The sequence below is a fragment of the Anguilla rostrata genome, chromosome 16 (assembly GCF_018555375.3).
Source record: "Anguilla rostrata isolate EN2019 chromosome 16, ASM1855537v3, whole genome shotgun sequence".
Lineage (NCBI taxonomy): Eukaryota > Metazoa > Chordata > Actinopteri > Anguilliformes > Anguillidae > Anguilla > Anguilla rostrata.
In genome coordinates, this window is record NC_057948.1 from 34,326,862 (window position 1) to 34,347,757 (window position 20,896).

General features: G+C 43.7%; 2 protein-coding genes across 3 annotated transcripts; both read left to right on the top strand.

Annotated features, from left to right (window-relative positions):
• The first annotated feature begins 4,288 nt into the window (after positions 1-4,288).
• Positions 4,289-9,384, top strand: LOC135242380 (troponin I, fast skeletal muscle-like). 2 transcript variants are annotated; one of them, XM_064313420.1, is made up of 7 exons: positions 4,289-4,412; positions 6,650-6,682; positions 7,204-7,240; positions 7,508-7,636; positions 8,072-8,161; positions 8,298-8,474; positions 8,921-9,384. In XM_064313420.1, exons 2-7 carry the CDS (start codon positions 6,675-6,677, stop codon positions 9,014-9,016), a joined length of 537 nt encoding a protein of 178 aa, XP_064169490.1. In that variant the 5' UTR covers positions 4,289-4,412; positions 6,650-6,674; the 3' UTR covers positions 9,017-9,384. The 2 variants fall into 2 exon arrangements, with proteins under 2 accessions (XP_064169490.1, XP_064169489.1); XM_064313419.1 differs by having other exon boundaries at positions 4,292-4,412; positions 8,915-9,384.
• A 2,813-nt stretch (positions 9,385-12,197) lies between these two features.
• Positions 12,198-19,033, top strand: LOC135242381 (troponin I, fast skeletal muscle-like). Its single transcript, XM_064313421.1, has 7 exons — positions 12,198-12,383; positions 14,786-14,814; positions 15,500-15,536; positions 16,461-16,589; positions 17,138-17,227; positions 18,067-18,243; positions 18,591-19,033. The coding sequence occupies exons 2-7, from the start codon at positions 14,807-14,809 to the stop codon at positions 18,684-18,686; spliced, it is 537 nt and encodes a 178-aa protein (XP_064169491.1). The 5' UTR covers positions 12,198-12,383; positions 14,786-14,806; the 3' UTR covers positions 18,687-19,033.
• Positions 19,034-20,896: the final 1,863 nt, after the last annotated feature.

The window sequence follows — 20,896 nt, forward strand, 5'->3', positions numbered from 1 at the left end:
GACTGGAGTTAAACCTGCAGACACTGCGGCCCTCCAGGACTGGAGTTAAACCTGCAGACACTGCGGCCCTCCAGGACAGGAGTTAAACCTGAATTAACCTTTCAGCTGGTGGACTGAATCAAATCACAGCTGCAGGTTTTGTGTCTTTCCAGTTTAATGCCATCCTGTTTAAATTAACTGGTTGAAAAAAACGAAAGCAGGACTCTCAGCTCAGCTGCTCAACGTGGCAAGTTTTCCTCATTTTTTTTTCGTGTGGTTCACTAACGGGCAGGTACGCCCCTTTTGCCAACCTTTGGATTTTGGGACCGACCTTCATGGCCCCTGTGGCTCCACGGAGTCCTCCTCCCCTTTCCGTAACCACTGAAGTTCAGAGCCCTTTCTTTCAGCGGCGTTTCCGGGGAGATCTCAGGTGATCCGATGATGTCATTGAGTCACGGCCGGGGGGCTGGCCGTGCGAGGAGTGGAGCGGGTTCTGCGTCGGGTTCTGGTCGTGCGAGGAGTGGACCCGGTTCTGCTTTCGGGCTTTGAGGATTCCGGTTCTGTGTCGGGTTCCGAGGGTTCTGGTCGTGCGAGGAGTGGACCCGGTTCTGCTTTCGGGCTTTGAGGATTCCGGTTCTGCGTTGGGTTCTGAGCCTTCTGGTCGTGCGAGGAGTGGAGCGGGTTCTGCGTCGGGTTCGAGGGTTCTGGTCGTGCGAGGAGTGGACCCGGTTCTGCAGAGTGGACCTGGTTCTGCATTGGGTTATGAGTGGCGTTCGCACGGCACCCACATCACTGGCCCGGAGCTCAAACTGGTCTCTGTTGCTTTCACGTTGATCTGCATCCACAGGGAGGCTGGACTCCAGCACAGATCAAGAGCAAAGCGATTTAAAAGCTGTCGTTTTTAAAATGTTTGACTAGGCCTCAGACAACCCCTCTACCCCTCCCTCAGCCCCTCCCCCCCCAGACCACACCTGCTTGGGGACAGACCAGGAGGAGAGAGGAGTATTTTAAAAACTGGAACGGTTCACGTTTTCTCACTCTTGACTCTTGGATGAGATGCGGCACCGAAGCCGATCTGTGGGAGCGAAGGGCGTTTGGGATGGTGTGACTGGCGGGGAGAGGATCTTCCAGAGGGTGTGGAATCTGAATCTGACCGTAACATTTAAAAGTGTTTCTGAAATTACATTCTGCCAAAACGGTCTGCTGGTCTGAGTTTGCGTTTTAGCCTTGCAGCCTGTGAGGCGTGATGAGCTGGGATATTTTAGCACGGCGCTAACACCATCACAGCCCGCGTCTTAGTGAAGGAAATGAGTCTGCAGGTCTTCTGCTGGTTGATCAGTCCACTATCTCAGAAACGCACATCTCCTCCTTCAGCTCCTGCCTGCTGTCTCAGCCAAAAGGAACTTGAACAGGGTAATGTCCTCTGTGAGGAAACTGTTGTCCCGGACCTATTATTATTTTTATTTTTAAATGCCATTTGGGGGGGGTGGGGGGGGGCGGAATTACTGCAACAAAAAACAACGCTTTGGTGCTTTTGGAAAAGGTGGCCGCTTGATTCTGCTTTTCTGTGCACAGGTGTCTGTGTGAGAGACATATCAGTAGAAGATTAGTAGGACCCAGTTGGGATTTCAGTTGTGACAGGGGGAGAATATTGCACTGATTATGTAAAAATGCACGTGCAGGCTGCACCTGCTAGCGTCAGGAGGACCCTGCAGTTTGCTGGGAGAATCTTGGCGAGCTGAAGAATTCCAAAGCCAGGCTTCCATCGGTTGCATGGCAACGTTCAGCTGTTAGTTCCTTGTTGTTGTGATGTCATAATGCTACTATGACGCACATAGATACAAGGCTTGGGCCACACACAGAACGCACTCTGGTGATGAAATTGTGAACTTAGTATTTGTAATATTTTTTTTATTTTTTATTTTTTTGTTTCAGTTATTACTTTATGGTTTTGTTTCTGGTTTACAGCCGACAAGCTCCGCGGCTTGACGCTGTAACTGTGCACCTTGTTTGAAATATTCCTGCGTGATTGTGCCGTGAAACTCGCATATACTCTGTATACTCTTATTGGACTCTTTGAATAATGGAGTTTTATTGTAGTTGTAGGCCGAAAACCAGCCCTGTACATTGAACACATCGAACACATCGTGGCAGAAGTCATTTGCGATTTGACATGGTTTGTGTGTTGTCCAGCTTTGTATCCCACAGGTCGGGTGGGATACAGTGTTATCAGTGCTGAGTGTAGTGGTGATCTGTGCCAGCCATTCGTAATACAGAATCAGACGTTCCTCAAATCTCACTCTCGTAATATTTACCCGACTAGTGCGTAACAATGACTATTTTTTAGATCTTTTATTAAGTGGCAGCTGTAGTTGATGTACATTTGAATTTTAAAACTGAATATTTTCTTGTTTGGCAGGTTGTTGTTCCAGAACTTTTTGACTCTCAGGCGATCTCTTGTTGACCCCACAATATTTTGAATGAATTGGAAAGCGTATCGCAAAGTATGCAATGTTTTTTTTTTTTTTCTCTCTCTCCCTTGTGCCATGTGTTTAAAGTCATATGTATTTGTATATGGATTTGCAAATATTAAAATGATCATGTTGAGATGGTGCATAATTTTGGCTCGTATCTGGCTCATTAATACAGTTGTCTGTATGACTGGTTATGTGGAATTTATTTTAATTAAATTAAGTCCGGCACAAAACTATGTATCTATATATATCAAGTATATCAACAAGACACTGAGACTAGCAAAATAAAAATGAAGTAACTGAAGTATTTGGCCTTTCAAAATGGCACAACTTTGCCCAAAATCTGACCAAAATCAATACTCAGTTTAAACACCTGCACTCATCTCCCACACATACAAATTGTACTGGAACAGGATATGATGTACATCCTTAATTGTAATAGAACAGGATATGATGTACATCCTTAATTGTAATAGAACAGGATATAATGTACATCCTTAATTGTACTAGAACAGGATATGATGTCACAATTCCGGTGCGATGGTGCGAAAAAGTGAAAATAAATACTCAGGAGCTTCACAGCCGGAGGCCCCTTGGCCTTGCATGCGGAGGTGGCCGAACTCTGCACCTGGAAAACATCTCTCCTGGTGAGTATTTTACTACTCGCGTTTGAATGTTCATTAAACTCATTGCCCAGTCATGATTTCACTTTCACTCCGTTGTCATCAGACCTGCTGAATTATTGTCCCGGTGATATCGGCGTGCATCGGCTGTGGTTGAAGCTTGCTGGAACCTGCAGTTCGGCCAGGTGACTTTCAAAGGTACGCTCCCCCCCCCCCCCACCCGCTCGTCGCCGACACTCCCTCGCATATCGTACCCGAGAGGCTAACCATGGCAGGGCAGCAGAGCGACATTTTCAGTGCTGTGGATGAAGCCATTTTGCGACGGACTGAAAATAGGGCCCGCTCACTTCCTCATCTTCCATACCCCTGGTGGGTTCTGAGCCCAGCTGTGATTGGCTGTAAGAGGATGGACGTCAACCTGGCTCCCTATTGGCAGAGCACTTTCTTTCCTTTTCAGTACTTGTCCGAGAACTTGACCTGAGCTCAGATTGTTGAAAAATTTTTTTTTTTTTTGTCTCTCCCCTCCCCCCCCAGGCTCTTTGTGGGATGTTGCTGTGGTTACGCTGTGTTGGGGCCCAGTGCTGCCCAAAGAGGAGCTCTTCTAAAAATGGTTTCCTCCTCCCTTCCAGGGAGCCCCTTCCCTGGTTCCCCGCAGTCCCCTGGGGGGGGAACCCAACCCTGGTGTGTGAGGCTGGGGCGTCGCCCTGAGATTCCCCCCGCAGCGCTGCCGCCTCTGCCCTGGGTTTTTCAGATGTTTCCGGACCCAGAGTGAGTGGAAATGGACCAAATTAGACCACCTGACACTTCAAACTCTGTCTGCTTGTGTCTCCCTTACCTCCCTTCTGCTGTATCCCGGCTTGTGTCAAACTATCCCTCTCTCCATTGTCTAAATTTCCCTCCCTCTCTTTCACTTCACTCTTTCTCTCTCCCTGTCACCCTCTTATTATCTGTCCAGTCTTAATCTACCCTCCGCTGACCCCCTCCCCGCCCCCCCCACTGTCAGAACAAGAGGGACCTTCACCACCTCTGGCTAAAAAGGATGCTGTCTACCTAATTAATAGGGTAAGAATAATCTTATTGGAGGGGGTTATTTATAATGGAATGAGCTGGGATGGGGGGGGTGATTTGGGGAGGGGGCAGGGGGCAGGGGGCTGTAGATAGGGTTTCGGGTGTTCCCCCAGTCCATTGGCCTGGAGAAGAGCCCACTCCCATAAACAGCATTACTGCACTTCCACGTTCCTCTGAGACCGCAATATAAACCAAACAATCCTGTGGACTCACTGACCAGCCAGCCCGCCCCAGCCCTCAGTCCCCTGATCCACAGCTTCTCTTACAGGTGAGATACGATGCACTCCCCGGAGCTCCGTAGCTGTTTTCTGTCACTGCTCTCTCGGTTGCTGCTCTCTCTCTCACTGCTCTCCCTGTAGCTCTGTAACCCCGCTTTCTGTAGCTATTCTCTTTGTGGCTGCTCTCTCTTTGTGGCTGCTATCTCTCTCTCTCTAGCTGTTCTCTCTGTAGCTCTGTTCTCTCTGTCACTGCTCTCTCTGTAGCTGCTCTTCAGCTGCTCTCTCTGCTGCTGCTCTCTCTAGCTGCTCTCTCTTTACCTGTTCTCTCTCTAGCTGCTCTCTCTGTAGCTCTGCTCTCTCTTTCACTGCTCTCTGTGTAGCTGCTCCCTCTTTCTGTAGCCCCACTGTCTGCTCTGTTTCTGCCTCGCTGGGGGGGGGGGGATTTTATGGTTTAACACACCTGGAAAAGGGGGCCTGTCACCATGGTTAAACTGATGCATGTGTGTGGCTGGCATTGTGACCAACTGAGTTTCTGGTGCTGAAGATAAGCAACGTGTGGAGTCACTGTTTTAAGGGACAAGGAAGCTAGAGGGTCTGATCCACAGATCATGTCTGAAGTGTTATATCTGTCATGACCAGTCTGATGATTTCAATTATTTGTGCTATAATATTGCTGGTTAATAAAATGTAAATATTAACATTTGAATGTAAATGAAGGTTCGATTTGAAAAATCTAATGCTAGTTAAATTAAGGCAACAGTTGAAAGTATGCATGTGATGTAAATGAGGAACGTATATCTTGTGCTTGTGGGTCTGTAGTTACTTTACATGATCGAGGTGTCTTAGTGTAATTTACATTATGATGGTATGGCATGACTTGGATGGATTTCCTTGTCTCAAAAGCAATGTGCCTGTGTTCATCTTTGAGTTACATGTAATGGTTATTAATGTTATTTTCAAGCTGAGAGCTCACCTGAAATCTCCTGAACTTGTTGTGGGGTTGGGGGGGGGAGGCAGGAGGCAGGAGGCAGGAGGCAGGAGGCAGGAGGCAGGAGGCAGGAGGCAGGAGGCAGGAGGCAGGAGGAGAGAGGCTGGGTGGGAAGGGGGTTTTGTGCAGGCATGTATGCCGCTGGTATTTTCGGGTCGAGAAGTGATCAGTGCAGGTTACCCCGTGTTAACGCCACTGTCAACAAGAGGCTGTTTTTTTATTTTGAGGTTTTGTTTTAAAAGAGACCCTAATTAAATCTACCACTCAGTTAATTTAACATCATATTTTAGGCCGTGGAAACGTTTCCTGTTATTAAACCTGTGATGAGGTTGTCTGCTCCTCTCTTTCTCTGTAAAGCGCTGTGTGGTCATGAAAGCCTTCATTTGCGTTGTTTCATTAATCATTACGGCTTATTCTGTGACTGATGTTTTGGGTAGAGACTGATATTCCCGGCTGGCTGGAAGCAGCAGAGCAGTAACCTCAAGGGAGCGTTAATCCCAAAGGGGATATGGATGAAACCCAATATTTCATTACGTGGTGATGGAACTAATGATGTTTATCTTTGATAACTGGAGTGATTTACGGGCTTCATCGCTAAGATCTGGAGGTTTTATCTGCTTCTGCTCAGTTCTACATTTGCTTAACATTTATTCAGGTGGTTTCTGGGATTCCCTTCATTAGTCATTTCCTTTTGGCTTCAGCTCAATTCAGTTTTATTGAGTATGTGGCTGTATCGCAAAAAGTATGCAATGTGAGTGTGAATCTAGAGAAAGCAGGAAGTCTATGCTCACGCGCAGATTTAGTTTTGGGAAAGTGACGCGCAAGTTGTTCCAGAGATGTGGCGTGGTCTTGGACAGCTCAAGAAAGTTCAAGAAAGTGGGCTGGGCACTGTCCTTTGCGGCATCCGTTTTTTTTTTTTTTTTTTTTTTTTTGCCAATCTCCCGGGAGGCAAGCCTATCATAACTGTGATACCCGACTGGCAACTGGCACAGAGCATCCTGACCAAATTTAGACACGACGCCTTGGCGCTTTAGCTAAATTGCCCGAGCTGTGGATAATATTTCCCCTCTACGGTACAATTAGTCTCAAGTGCATTTCCATGTGGACTCCGCTAATGACAGCCCGTAAATGTGAGAATTCCCGATTGCAAAATGGAATGTTTTGTAGATAGCCAATCGGGGGCCCTGTTTCGCCAGCGCTAAATATCGGTCTTAGTGCATGGCAGCTTCTTTTATAAATGGAGCTGAAAGGTTTATTGCAGAAGTGAAGTAAATGCGCACTGTTCGTCTCTCTCCTCAGGGTGTGAAACAAACGGACTGCCAAGATGTCGGAGTAAGTACGCTGCTTGCATTGTTCGCTGTCGATGTAGTAACTGCTATTGCTACAATACTGGCTAGTAATTAGGCTGGGGGGCATTTTGTTATGTGTTCCCTTATTGGTGTGAATTAATGCAGCATTTATCCAAAAGACTAACATTTAGAGAATAACATTTCCAACCTCTTGTGTACCTATTTATGTCTAAAAGTAACTGGGCCTCATTCACAAAAGTTTTCTTAAATTGTTCTTACTTTTCTTATTAGAAGTGTTCCTGCGAAAAAACAATATGAGATTTATGACACACGTGCAGAGCTTTGTTTTTGTAGATATCCCAGGTGTATGAGACGATGAAAAGGGTTGCCCTTTAAAAAAAAAAAAAATCTATAATGTTACCTTGGTAAACAATGCATCATCTAGAATATGCACAGATGAGGATAATTTCAGTATTTCAGCTTTTGGACAGTATGTGACTTAAAACAAACCTATTTAACTGTGATAACCCAATGAAATCGCCTGTCTATCTGTGACCCAAACAGGAAGAAGATGTCAACGAGTCGTAAGCACAATCTGAAGGTAAAGACGTGCGGGAGAGCTTATTCATGATGTCAACACTGCAAATCTGTCCCAGTAGTAGAATCCAAATCTGCAGGAGGACGTGTCTGAGCAACTATTAGTGCGCAAAGACAAAAAACAAAAGGGGCTTTCCCTGGAATGGCTGGGCTGAAATGATTTGGAATGTAGTGCAGCCATGCCAATGTTCTCTTTATTACATTAGCCTTGATTAAGGTTATGATGATGATGATGATGGTTCACTCAAACGTTTTCGCCCTGTTCCCCCAGAGCTTGATGCTCTCGATTGCGAAGGGTCTGTTGGAGGTGGAGGAGAGGGAGCAGGAGGAGGAGAGGGTGAGGTACATGGCGGAGAACTGTCCCCCGCTCTCTCTGCCTCACAGCACACAGGAATTACAGGTACGCAGTCGCTCCATTCAAATTTATTTATTTATTTATTTATTTATTTATTTATTATTATTATTTTTTTATTTTTATTTTTTTTAATTAATTTTTTGCAGGATCAACATTTTTAAAGCAGCAAACAAACTTGAACTTTAGGGAAATTGACTTACGAAGCATTTATCACAGACGTATCAACCAAAGAAGAATAACATCAAGTAATGATGTTAAGTAATAAAGGAGTGGTGCATTTAAAAAAGTAGATAAAGGAGGGAGGGAACCATCCACTCATTTTATTAGGTGCTTCGTTTTCATTCCTCTGGGCTCCAGGACGTCCTGTGGGCAGCGTAATTTCACACACACCAGTGAAAATAAAGACCCAGTCCTGTGTACCATCACCTGACCATGTGTCTAACAAACACCCGTGTTCCCCCCAAAAACCTTCCTCTTCAGGAATACTGCAAGAAACTCCACCACCAGATCGATACGATCGATGAGGAGCGATACGACCTGGAAACGAAAATGAACAAGTGTGCCAAAGAGGTAGGGACCGTCCCGGGTTCCTTAACTTCCTGTTTGTCTTCTGTTAGGCTCACGGGAGCAGTTTTTTTAGGATTCCTCACCTCCTGGGCTAGGTCAGTGATGTTCCCGTGTCCCTCCTCTTCTTCCTGCCGGCCAGATCGAGGACATGAAGTTTAAAGTGATCGACCTGAAGGGCAAGTTCAAGAAGCCGGCCCTGAGGAGGGTGCGCATGTCTGCCGACGCCATGCTCAAGGCCCTGCTGGGCTCCAAGCACAAGGTCAACATGGACCTGAGAGCCAACCTGAAGCAAGTGAAGAAGGAGGTCAAGGAGGAGGTGGGTGCCTTCTGCTGGTGACTGGGGAGTACTGCGACGCAGAATCGCACATGGTTATGAAAACCGAGATGTCTCATTGGCTGCTGTTGTATGTTGCCACGATACGCCCGCAGGGCCGCCTTATTGGTGCAGGGAAGGTCCATGTCTAAGCAAATGGACATGTCTTTAGAACTTCAGATTAAAATCTACTATAATTTTCTTAATTCCCAACCAATGTTCGTGAAATTTGTCTTAATGCAGGAAATTTCTGCTTAACACAGGTTACTTGATTTTCACATATCACAGAACAGCTGTAAAACACCTATTATACATGAAATGTCCGTAGTTTACAATATTAGCCACGATTTGTGTGATTTCAAACAGTTTTTTTTTTTTTAGTTCGTTCTGGAAACTTTGTACTTACAGTTCCTTCTTGCCATCTGTTCACCGTCTGCTTGCAGGACAAGGAAATGCGCGACGTTGGCGACTGGCGCAAGAACGTGGAGGACAAGGCCGGCATGGACGGCAGGAAGAAGATGTTCGAGACAGAGGCGGCTCAGTAGTGGCTTCTGCTACCTTGGCTGCTTGGCGCTTTCCTGAGTTGCGCTCGGTTTGGTCGATTCGCGCTTTTGTCCGATTTTGGGCCTTTTTAGTCTTAACGAACATTCTCCTGGGTTATTTACACAGATTGGCGATGCTCGGTTGTTTGGTGTGTTGAGGTTGGGACAGGCAGAGGTTGGTTTAGTATCTGTAGCCATTTTAGGTTTTTCACCTTTTCCCGCCTCTGCCCATTTTTTCAACCTTTGATTTGAAACCTGTTGCATTTGCCTGCCGCTTTAAAAATGGTTTCACTCAAGTGGGGAAATATATTTTGCTGAGAAGTATATTTCATGTAATTTGCAGCATGTGTAAATAAATGATTTGAAGGATACTTATGTTTTATTGATTTATTTATTTATAATAGAAACCAAATGGAAATATTATACTGTGCAAGACGCTGCCCTTTGGATGTGACGTTTAATCTGGGGTCCTGACTCACCCTGGTCATTAAAGATCCCACAGCTCTTTTTGAAAGCAAAGGGGTAAACTGGCTCTCTATATCTGCCACGTGCCACCTGTTATCTGATTGGCTGCCCAGTGCCCACCTAATCACCCCATGTTATCTGATTGGCTGCCCATTGCCCGTTTAATCACCCACTGCTATGTGATTGGCTGCCCAGTGCCCACCTAATCACCCCATGTTATCTGATTGGCTGCCCATTGCCCGTTTAATCACCCACTGCTATCTGATTGGCTGCCCAGTGCCAACCTAATCACATCCTGTTGTCTGATTGGATGAATTATCCTGTGCATTCCCCTCCCACTTCGATCCCCCAGGTCATCACTGCAAAAGAGAACCATGTTCTCATTTTACCTACTTGAGTAAATGAAATAAATTCCAAATGAAAAACCTGAAGGCCTCAGGTCATGTTGTAGTGTAAGATCTTTAGCTAATGGTCTCTCCCCATCTTACCTCCCTTCCTACAACAGTTTAAGGTACCGTGTTGTGTTTTTTAAACTGTTTCTGCTTACCTATCAGTTTATGCATGGATATCTATGCTTGTATGCATATCTCAGTCTGTGTATATATTTAATTATATGCATATCAGTCTGTGTGTTGCACCTACATTGCATGTTGTATGTGTTGCATATAGTTATTCTGCAGGTTTTGACATTCTGAATTTTTCATTTAAGGAAGTCCCTTAACGTGAGCTTCAAATGAGTTTTTCAGATTAGAAGTCTTTTTTGAGGGTATTTTTATACAGAGAAAAAGGCAGGGTGGTTCCTGGGACACACAGAAGAGGTGGTAGGTTCTGTTTACAGGTTACCCATAATGCTCTTCCTGAAGACGGTGATGCCTGCCTTGGGGGTCTCCATGAAAACCTGGGGTGAAAGGACAGGGATGCAGAGTCCGAAAGTGCTCCTTCATCAAGAAGGCAAAGTCTCCCGACTCTCTGCGTCTGAAGTAAGTCACATCTTTAACAATGGATGCTACTTTAGTACAGCTGAAGAAAATTCTGTTAAATTCTTGAATGCAGTGGATTGGCTCGCACACGGGCAATGCACTCTTCGGGCATATCCCCAACAGTACTGCTGAGGATTAAATGTTTTGCAAACGTTAATGCATGTACAAGCCAAGTCAGTGTGATCTGGGTTTATTTAACTATCTTAAATTTGAATTATTTTGGACAATTATTTTATTAGCGATAGGTCCTAAAAACATACAACTGCGGCATTTGACAGGACATGCCTTACAGCCTTTTGAAATATTCGTATTTTGAGCACATTTCCATTTTCCAGCACTTTTCTGAAACGATTGAATTCTCTGAATTCAAGGAACTGTCAGTGTGAGCACAGATTCCTAGAAATGAACAAAGTTGTGCTGAGAACTAGTCCATGGGGAGTTAATTACTCCATGTATAAGTTTTAACTTTGACATAAAAGCTTTGTCATTTTATCATCATTTTATCTGAATGTTTGTAAGTGTAAAAAAAAATTTTTATTTATTTATTTTTTTAAACAGAATTATTTCCCTCTGCGATGAGATGAGGAAGTGAAATGTCTCCTCTCTGGACCCGGAGACCGTTGCTGTTCACCACCTTTCAGAAACTGCAGTGAGTGCTTGCGTATTACCGAGAGAAATCATTTGGGGGTGAAGAAAACAGTTTGAAGCAGTGCAACAAAATCATTTTATCAAACACTGCAAATTAGCTGGCAAAACTCAGTACTGCTCGATTATCATATCTAAGCAAGGCCCTTGAAGCAAAAGCATTTTTAGACTGAGAATAGATGCCCATCCTCCTCCTTATGTATTTACTTGCAGTCCATTTACTTTATTGAGATGGGGGGGAAAGTAGAGAGGACTACAGGTAGAGGTAGAATCAAAGTACAGAGAGGGTTACAGGTAGAGATGGGATAACAGTACAGAGAGGACTACAGGTAGAGATGGGATCACAGTACAGAGAGGGTTACAGATAGAGATGGGATCACAGTACAGAGAGGGTTACAGATAGAGATGGGATCACAGCACAGAGAGGGTTACAGATAGAGATGGGATCACAGTACAGAGAGGGTTGCAGATAGAGATGGGATCACAGTACAGAGAGGGTTACAGATAGAGATGGGATCACAGTGCAGAGAGGGTCACAGATAGAGATGGGATCACAGTACAGAGAGGGTCACAGATAGAGATGGGATCACAGTACAGAGAGGGTCACAGATAGAGATGGGATCACAGTGCAGAGAGGGTCACAGATAGAGATGGGATCACAGTGCAGAGAGGGTCACAGATAGAGATGGGATCACAGTGCAGAGAGGGTCACAGATAGAGATGGGATCACAGTGCAGAGAGGGTCACAGATAGAGATGGGATCACAGTGCAGAGAGGGTCACAGATAGAGATGGGATCACAGTGTTGAAAGTACCCTGGCGGGGGATCAAACCCCCCCCCCCCCCCCCCCAACCCGGCCGCACCTCTGGATTCGCATACAGATCGAGAGTCAGCTGCTGTTCAGATTGCAGGCTGTTGACTGCGAGCCGCGTCACGTGGTCTGCCAGCAAGCGCATTTCAAAGGAGGAGGCGGACATCTTGGCCGCTGAATGAATAAGTAAATGCCTGAGTAGATAATAAGAATGCCGATCTTGAAGGACGCGTTATTTATAATGGGCGAGAAGGACGGTACCGTATTTCATGACCTTGGTGCGCAGTTGGTCCGGGCGGTAATCCTCTGCCATATAGAGGCGGTGGGGATTTGCGGCCGCGTCGGGCCGAATGCAATAAATACCTCCTTAGCGTTAGCGCCGCTGTCGAATCGGCAGTGTCTGCCCTTCCCCTGCATCGATCCTGTCGCTCTCCTCCTCCTCCTCCTCCTCCTCCTCTTCCTCTTAAAGGTGAGAAATGTTGCTTTCCGCGGCTCTGGCCGCTATCTGCTCAGCCTCTCTAACTGACCGTAACGGGAGGAGCATCACTAGAATCCTTGGTCAACTGGCCCTCTAAAAAAAAAAAAAAAGTGTGTTTGTAAAATGCACAGGATTCTGTTGCATTGTGGGGTTTTGAGTGTGTTGGTAAGACTTCATCGTTGCTGATGTTTTACTGGGAGAGTTCATTGCACCTCATAGCAGTTGTAATGCTGATAGTATTTGTAATGCTAATAGTATTTATAATGATAATATAGACTGTGATGGTAATGTGGCCTTCATCAAGTGTTGTATGAGGTTTAGTGCTGAACTGAGGCCATTGGCCATATTTGTTCTATTTGTGAATATTTGAGTGGGACTGTACTGTAAAAATTAGTTCTCTATTTTTATTTTAATTATTTTATTTCCTCCCAGTATGTGCATGTAATTTGCTGTCAAAGAGAATGTCCTTTCCAGAATAATAAGGGTGTAGTAAAAATTTATTAGGAATCCAGACTGACTGTAATTGAATTGCAGGTTGTGGGCCTTTTAAAAGATACAAAATAATCAATAAATCAAAGTAAACTGACATAAAATAAGTTGCGTGTCTTAAATCTACAGTAGTGTTGCCTTTGACTGTAATCTCTGAAATAACCTGATAAGTAAAGATCACTGGCCATAATATGCAGAATAATTATGAATATGAATATATTATGAAACAAATATGTATTTTTTGTTATTGTGAAATGATGGTCCCTTCACTTATTTGTAATTATAAACCAAAAGGCTGTGCCAAGTTAGAGTAATTTTGTGCTCACGTTGTCCCTATGATTTATTTAGACGTTGGCAAAACCCTGAGAAATGTGTTGTAAACGGGACAAAAAGACGCATTGAAAGAATATGTGTATTTATTCTGGAGATCGGTTGTATATTGTAGTCCAAGGTTGACGTACTAACCGCTGGGACGCGCTGAAACCAAATGCCTGCAAGCGAGCTGTAAATCAGAAAGTTAACCGCCAAGCTTTTTCCTTGCTGTCAACACCAGCATTTGAATGTGAACGCTGTCACTCCGAAATCTGTCTGAGAGCCAGTGTCCAACTTCGACTGTCTGCTGGGTGCTGTGGATGAGCTGTGTTATCTGCTCCTCTGGGGGGGGTACCCCAGTTAATGGATTTCTGGGGTAATTTGAGAGCAGATTATTCCCCATTTGTTTGGCCTCTCCCCCCCCCCCCCCCCACGTCTGGACCTCTCAGCCAACTGACAGGAGAACATGCTGATGCCGCAGAAAATATTAATTCAGTTCACATGCACAGAACGCTTGTGGATTCTCTTCAGAGTTCAGCTGAGCCCAACGGCCTTCCAGCTTCAACAGAAATGTTGAAATCCTAGTCTATGGTCCTAGCTATGGGAGACGTGTCATTAGGAGTTAACCCCCCCCCCCCCCCCAAAAAAAAGAAAAAGAAATAATCAAGCTCAAAAATCAGTGAAGATCTTTACAGGAATGGGCCAGTCATAATTTTACATGGCTGCAGTGGTTTGTGTTTTTGTTATGGAACATCTGTAGTCGTAACCTAACGAGCGAAGGCTCAGTTTTATTTAAAGGAGCAGATGTCGGACGTTAGACGCTGGAGTCCCAGAGGGGCAGCGTCATGGTAACTGTTTTAAGCGCTCGCGTCTCTGAGCCATGGCTATTCCTGAGCGGTGGAGTCACGTCTTGGCCACTTTAACAACGTTCCAAGACCTTTGGGGGGGGGGGGGGTTTAGTCAGGCTTTAGCAACCTCACGGGGGCCGGCCTATTATAATGCAGCAACTGTCAGAACATTTCTTGCGCTCCTCATCCTGACCAAATTTAGAAGTGTTTCGCTCGCCTCAAATTATTCTGCTCGCAGGGGCCCAAGACGATGGCTAAGATATCCTCAGAGAGCGAGATGGGGTGGCCATCAGTGATGCTCAGTGACACTAGTCATCAGGGACCACACTGTTGCTTGCTATAAAACTTTATGCTGTTAATTAATTGAGAGCTGTGTCCCCTTGTAGTGCTCAATTAAATACTGGCTCTTTGAATTTGAGTCTTCAAGTTCTCCACGCTGTAAATTAAAATTGTTTTCATTTCTTCACAGTCTGATTGTGCTTAGTTCTTTAACGTATTCATACATTATGAGTAGGGCTACTAGTTTGTCTCCACCATGTCACCTGCAGGTATACCAACTCCACAGTGACATGTCTGCCATGTAACTGTGGTGTTGTCGATGGTGGTAGTGGACTGGGCATGAGTGTATGTGGTGTTATTGTGGATAGGGATGTGGAATCATTTTGTGTTTTTAAAAGTTAAATTATCCCTGATTACTGCATCATTAAAATCTACTGAATTCTCTCTCTCTTTTTTCCGTTACAGTGTGTGAAATAAACGGGAAAGATGGCTGAGTAAGTATTTGCTCTGTTTTTATTTTTACGGTGTAAAAATTGCAAATGGTTGTCACTCATTCCAAGATGTGGATTACCATATTTAGTGGATAGACTACTCCAACACTCGGGGTCTGGTTTCAGCCTGACCTGAATGTTTCATTGTTAGCTGTGATCGAACGCATAATTACAGTTGTTTCATAGCCATTGGGGGGGAAAAAAAGAAATTCAGTGCATTGTATGTGCAGATTCTTTAGCTGGAAGGGATGACTGAGAGAAGTTTATCTGGGCACTTAAACAGCAAAGTGCAGCTTTAGAAGCTCCTTTTAGCCATAGTTTTATTTATGCACCCCTGCAGACTCAGTAGGTCAGTTCACTGCTCATATTTTGTATTGCTAATATCAGACCTGGGTCAAATACGTATTTGTTTTGGATTCAAATACTTTCCTATGCTTTACTGATCTTGTCTGGTTTATTGGAACCAATGAAATACTCTCAAAAAAGAGCAAACCCCGCCTTCGGGTCATATTGGCAGGCTCAATTACACCAGGCAAGATCAACAGAGCACAGAAAAATATTTGATTGCCAAACAAATACGCATTTGACCCAGTTCTGGCTAATATGCACCTACATGCCTCTTTCATTTTTTATAAATAATAATAATAATAATAATAATATAAATGCTGATTTGTCCCTTTCTCTGTAGCAAAAGGATGTCTTCGAGCCGCAAACACAGCATGAAGGTAAACGCACCTGCCGCCTGTCCTACGCCTGCTGTAGCTTACGGACAGAGAACCCGCAGCAGTTTATTGTTCATTTGGATCCCTGTTATTAGTTACCACGGCAACGACTTCTCTCCCTGGGGTCCACGTGAAAACACATGTTTAAATATACGTACATATACACACATACCCATATACATCCAGACTCACGTACACCCGCTTACATATGCACATGCTGTACATACAAACTTACATAATACAGTCACATCAGTAATCCCTTCCCTCAATTAAAACAGTATGACCCATTAAAAAAAAGCATAATACAATTGAAACATACCCCCATTAACAGTATGATCATTTCAGATGTAAAATACGAATCAGGTTTGTAAGACAATCAATAAGACCCAAAGACTTGCATGGTGCATTCTAAAAACCAACTGAAATCATTCTAAAAATTCAGCGTGCATCTGAATCTTGAAATGACTTTCAGTGTGAAAAACCCTACTGTGTAAAAGTGGTACACACCAACACAAATGGATATTTAGTCACTGAATTGAGTAATCCATTTCAGATGTTAGCTGTAGAAGGAGTCCATTTTGGATGTTGGCAGTAGGAATCCATTTTGGATGTTAGCTGTGGAATGAAGCTAAGTGGTGGTGTCCTGGTATTATATGGGAGGATTAAGTTTAAGTTTAATGTGGAGAAAACATAATTGCATGAATTGTGATGTTTTCAGCATCTACGAGGAACACCTAGTCATACTAATAGGGGTTAATGCATATAAAAATATATATATACTAAAATTCAATTTTTACAGATTTTGAATGAACACAAATTTTAGAATGAAATATCTTTTGAAGCCTTCACTGCTAAGAGTTTGAAAGGCTCTCTGGAAAAGGATAACCGGTGTCTTTTAACATTAACCGTTTATACACGGGCCCACAGAGCGCGATGCTGCAGGTAGCCATGGACCTGCTGGCGGCAGAGGTGGTCGAGAAGGCTGAGATGAGAGCCAAATACATGGAAGAAAATTGCCCTCCCCTGGTCCTCCCCACATCTTTGGAGGAATTACAGGTAACCGATGAACCAATCAAATCATTTCCTGGGACTATAGAAGAATTAAAGGTAACATGAACCAATCAAATCATTTCCTGTGACTGTAGAATAATTAAAGGTAACAGATGGACCAATGAAGGTGTTTCTCATTTCTCTCTCCTTTATATTTATTTTTAACTAAAAGTGTCAAAAATGTGTATACTTGCACATATATTGTCAAGTGCTGCAGTGTCTTGATATTTGGCTGACATTTGGCTGAAGTGGGGTGATTTAGTTTCTGCAAGTATACTTTGTTTTCTAAATCTAGAGAGTTTGTCTGCTTTTATTATATGCATAGTGTATAGTACTGGGAAAGAACATTCCAGTATGTACATACGTTTTATTTTATTTGTATTTTTTTTGGAAGGGACTTTCATCAACAGATTATTCAGTATAAGACATCATAATCAGTTTTGTAAATGTGTCAGTTGCCCTGTAAAAGGGTGCCATGCTCAAAATGCAAAATTATGAACTGTAGTATAGTGTTTATAAGGGGTTTTTCCAGTTATGAATCTCTCTCTTTTCAGGAACTCTGCAGGGAGCTCCACGAGAAAGTCGATGTGGTGGATGAAGAGCGCTACGACCTTGAGTGCAAGGTCAACTTGGTCGTCAGAGAGGTGGAGTATTTCCCATCTGTCAGCTGCTTGCATTCCTTCCAGTTCTCTCTGGCAGGATAGTCGTCTTCCTGGATCGGGGGGGGGGGTCATGGTTGCCTACATTACCCAAGATCCTTTTTGACCTGGGTGGGCAACACTGACCTCTGACCCCAGATACTGGATCCTCAGCCATGTGTTCTTGAAGGCATACAAAGTTCCATCTGTCTGTCATCAAAGCCAGAACTTCCAAGTTTGATGATTCTTCTAAAGAATAAGGGCATTGACTGGGTGCAAAACTGAGACGGCAAACATTCTGTACTATAGTTTAGTATTGGGTGGCGGTCTAGTAATACTCCTTGTAGCTCTTGTAGACACAGAATACTGGAGTGTGACCAGTGAATGAGCAAACTGACAGAGACCGATCCATAGTCCATAGATCCATATGAGGCTGTTCAAACTGCCTCAATAAATAAAAGAGGGATTTTTGTCAATTTTGTAATAGCTGTAAAATGTGGTGCTTTTTCTGTTGGTAGCTTCGGGACATTAATATGAGAAGCGTAGAGAGAACTTGGAATGGGACTTGTACTGGTTGGGTTTGGTGACTTGGATTGTTCATGGGCTTGGCCTTCAGTGCTTGAGACTTGGGACTGAACTTGGACTTGGGATCTGGAAACTTGAGACTCAACTTGGACTTGTAGTTGGTTGACTTTACAGCGCTGCTAGAAGGTTCTGTTACCAACCTGTAGCTGAGAACCGGAGAAGATGCAAAGTACACATGAACTGAGGGTTTTCTGTCTCCTACCCCACCCCTTCTCCCCCCCCCATTGACACCCTGTTGTCCTGTTCTTCTTTCTCCAAAGGTGGCAGAGCTGAACTTTAAAATCATTGACCTGAAGGGCAAGTTTAAAAGGCCCCCCCTGAAGAAGGTGCGCATGTCTGCGGACGCCATGCTCCAGGCCCTGCTGGGCTCCAAGCACAAGGTCACCATGGACCTGAGAGCCAACCTGAAGCAAGTGAAGAAGGAGGTCAAGGAGGAGGTGGGTGCCCTCTGCTGGTGACTGTGCAGCACTGCGATACAAAATGGCACGGCATGCCATGATGTCACTGTGGCAGTGACATCATAGCATGTTGTGGGAAATATAATTTACCAACAGAACACGTGAGATTTTAAGACTCACCTGCCTAGGTTTACTGCATCTTCTTACTTCTTTCACATAATCTGTCTTTTTTTTTTTCAAGCCAAGAAAATATTTATTTTATTCCGACCAATCATTTTCATATCCTCTGTGGACATCCCATTGTTGACCTTTTTGTTGTAAACTGAAGAAATACGAGTTTGACTTTCTTGTCTTGTCTGCTGCTTACAACGACGCTCTCCTTTTAGGACAAGGAGCTACGCGACGTTGGCGACTGGCGTAAGAAACTGGAGGACAAGGCTGGGATGGGCGGCCGGAAGAAAATGTTTGAGACGGAGTCTTAAAACAAATTTTTTATTACTGCGCCGTAGACCACTTTACTCAAATCTCTTCTTAACAGTCAAACGGTGCTTTGAAAATGGGACTCTCACTCGTTGTCTTAATTTAAAATACGATCTCCTTTTTTTGTTTGCGCATAAGCGTTTTCTTTCTGGCTGGTTTTACGCGAGTGTAAAAATGTTGTGCGTCTGCAGGTTTCCTCAGATAAGCCTGAAATGTGTTGCTGCAGCGTTCATGTGCTCTGTACATAGACTGTATAAACTACATCACCGCTTATCAAGTCAGTGAAACTTACAGTGCCAAAATTGACTTGTGTAAATAAACCATCTTACGGAAATGTGTTAAAACCAAATGGTGTGGTTTCTCTCAAACCTGTAACTATATGTGCTGTATGTACCTCTTATTTAATTCAAACCCAGTGTTCCTGCATGTTGAAAATCGTGGGGTTTATGAAGCTTTTATTAAGAGATTATGCAGTTAATATATGAATTGGACTTCATAATGCTTTTATCAATAGATTATGCAGAATGCTCCTGAATTGTGATATATAATGCCTTTATTAAGAGATTATGCAGTATGCACATGGATTGGACCTTATAAAGCTTTTATTAATGGATTATGCAGCATGGACATGGATTGGGTTATGGTTAATAGCAATATTATGTATTACTTTTATAACTGCAATAATAAGTTCTGTATGGTACATTTTGTACATAGATGAAAGAGAGAAACAGAGAGACAGCATTTTAGAATATTATAAACTATAGACACAGCATGCACAAACCTTTTGGCCTAAGCCTTTGTCAGTGTGCTATGTCAAAATATTCATTTATTTTTGCATGATGAGCCTTCATGCATTAATGCAATAAAACATTCATTTATTGTTTGTGGGATTTAGTACCCAATCATCAGTTAATACACTTGAGTGAGCACGTTTATTTCTTTGATTTACCTTTTGTACATAGGAAACATCATCACAAAATACTTCACAGCTCATTATAGTAAAATAAAAGGGGGATAAAAAAAGTATATTGAAGATAAAATGTGTGGCAAATTAGATGGAATAAAAATAAACAAAATAAGGTACTAAGAAAAAACAGTCTTAAGATGAGATGTTAAAGTACCCAAGGAGTCTTGTGTACTGTTGTTAGGAATTCCATAATTTTGGTGCATACAAAACAGAAAGCAGTCTGTTCTGTGCATTTAGGTTTAACAGCAAAATGATTTTAACAACAATAACGGTCATAACTATTTTCATAGCAAGAATAGTTGGATGTGACAAACAGAAAGTGCTCATGCCCCCCCGAGGTCAAAGGTCAGGAATGGAGCACTCCTCCTCAGGTCAGTTCTGCTGTGGAATGATAATGTTTGGATTCCAGAGTCCGTCCTGCCTGCTCTGTCCATCACCCATGTGTGAAAGGCCAAGTCAGGTGATCTTCAATTACATCCTTATACATCGCACTGAACACTTCTGTTGTTTGAGCAAGTTTTAATCCTGTAGTTTAAGGACTCATAAATGACAATGAAATTTTTTTTATAGGTACATCATGCAATTTGTACCATACAAAGACATCGGCTGTGAGAAATTGTCCATTGAAGGACTGCCGTGTTATAAATGCTCATGTAAATTGATCAATTAAAAAAAGAAAATAATCTGTTAATATGAGCTGTATTTGAAAATAGTTGCGACAGTTGCCCCATTTTAAAAATTTGTTTTTGATTATTGTACTCTTTTTTTTTTTCAACAGAAACATCCACTGCAGGATTGAAAAGGACTCTTGTTTTTTACGCCTGGACGGTAAGCTGTGAAAAGCAGTGTGTGAAGCGCATTAATCACGGCCATCTCCTGCAGTTAAGAAGGAAGGGGCTGGGGGTGGGGGGGGGTTGGGGGGAGGGGGGTTGAAGTGCATGGCTGTGTTCTCATGTTGAGGTGGGGGGGGGGGGGGGGTTGAAGTGCATGGGTGTGTTCTCATGTTGAGGCGAGGGGGTGGGGGATGGGGGTTGGGTGTTGGGGGGGGGGGGTGAAGTGCATGGGTGTGTTCTCATGTTGAGGCGGGGGGGGGGAGGGGCTTATGTAAGGGGGAGTCAAGTTCCTGCTGTAAATCAGCTGAGTTCAGGCCAACGGTTAAATAAATGGTGAAAAATGAATAACGGTCTTGAAGGAGGGGAGTTATTTATATATATTTCGGGAGCTGAGACGGGGTTCGAGTTTCAG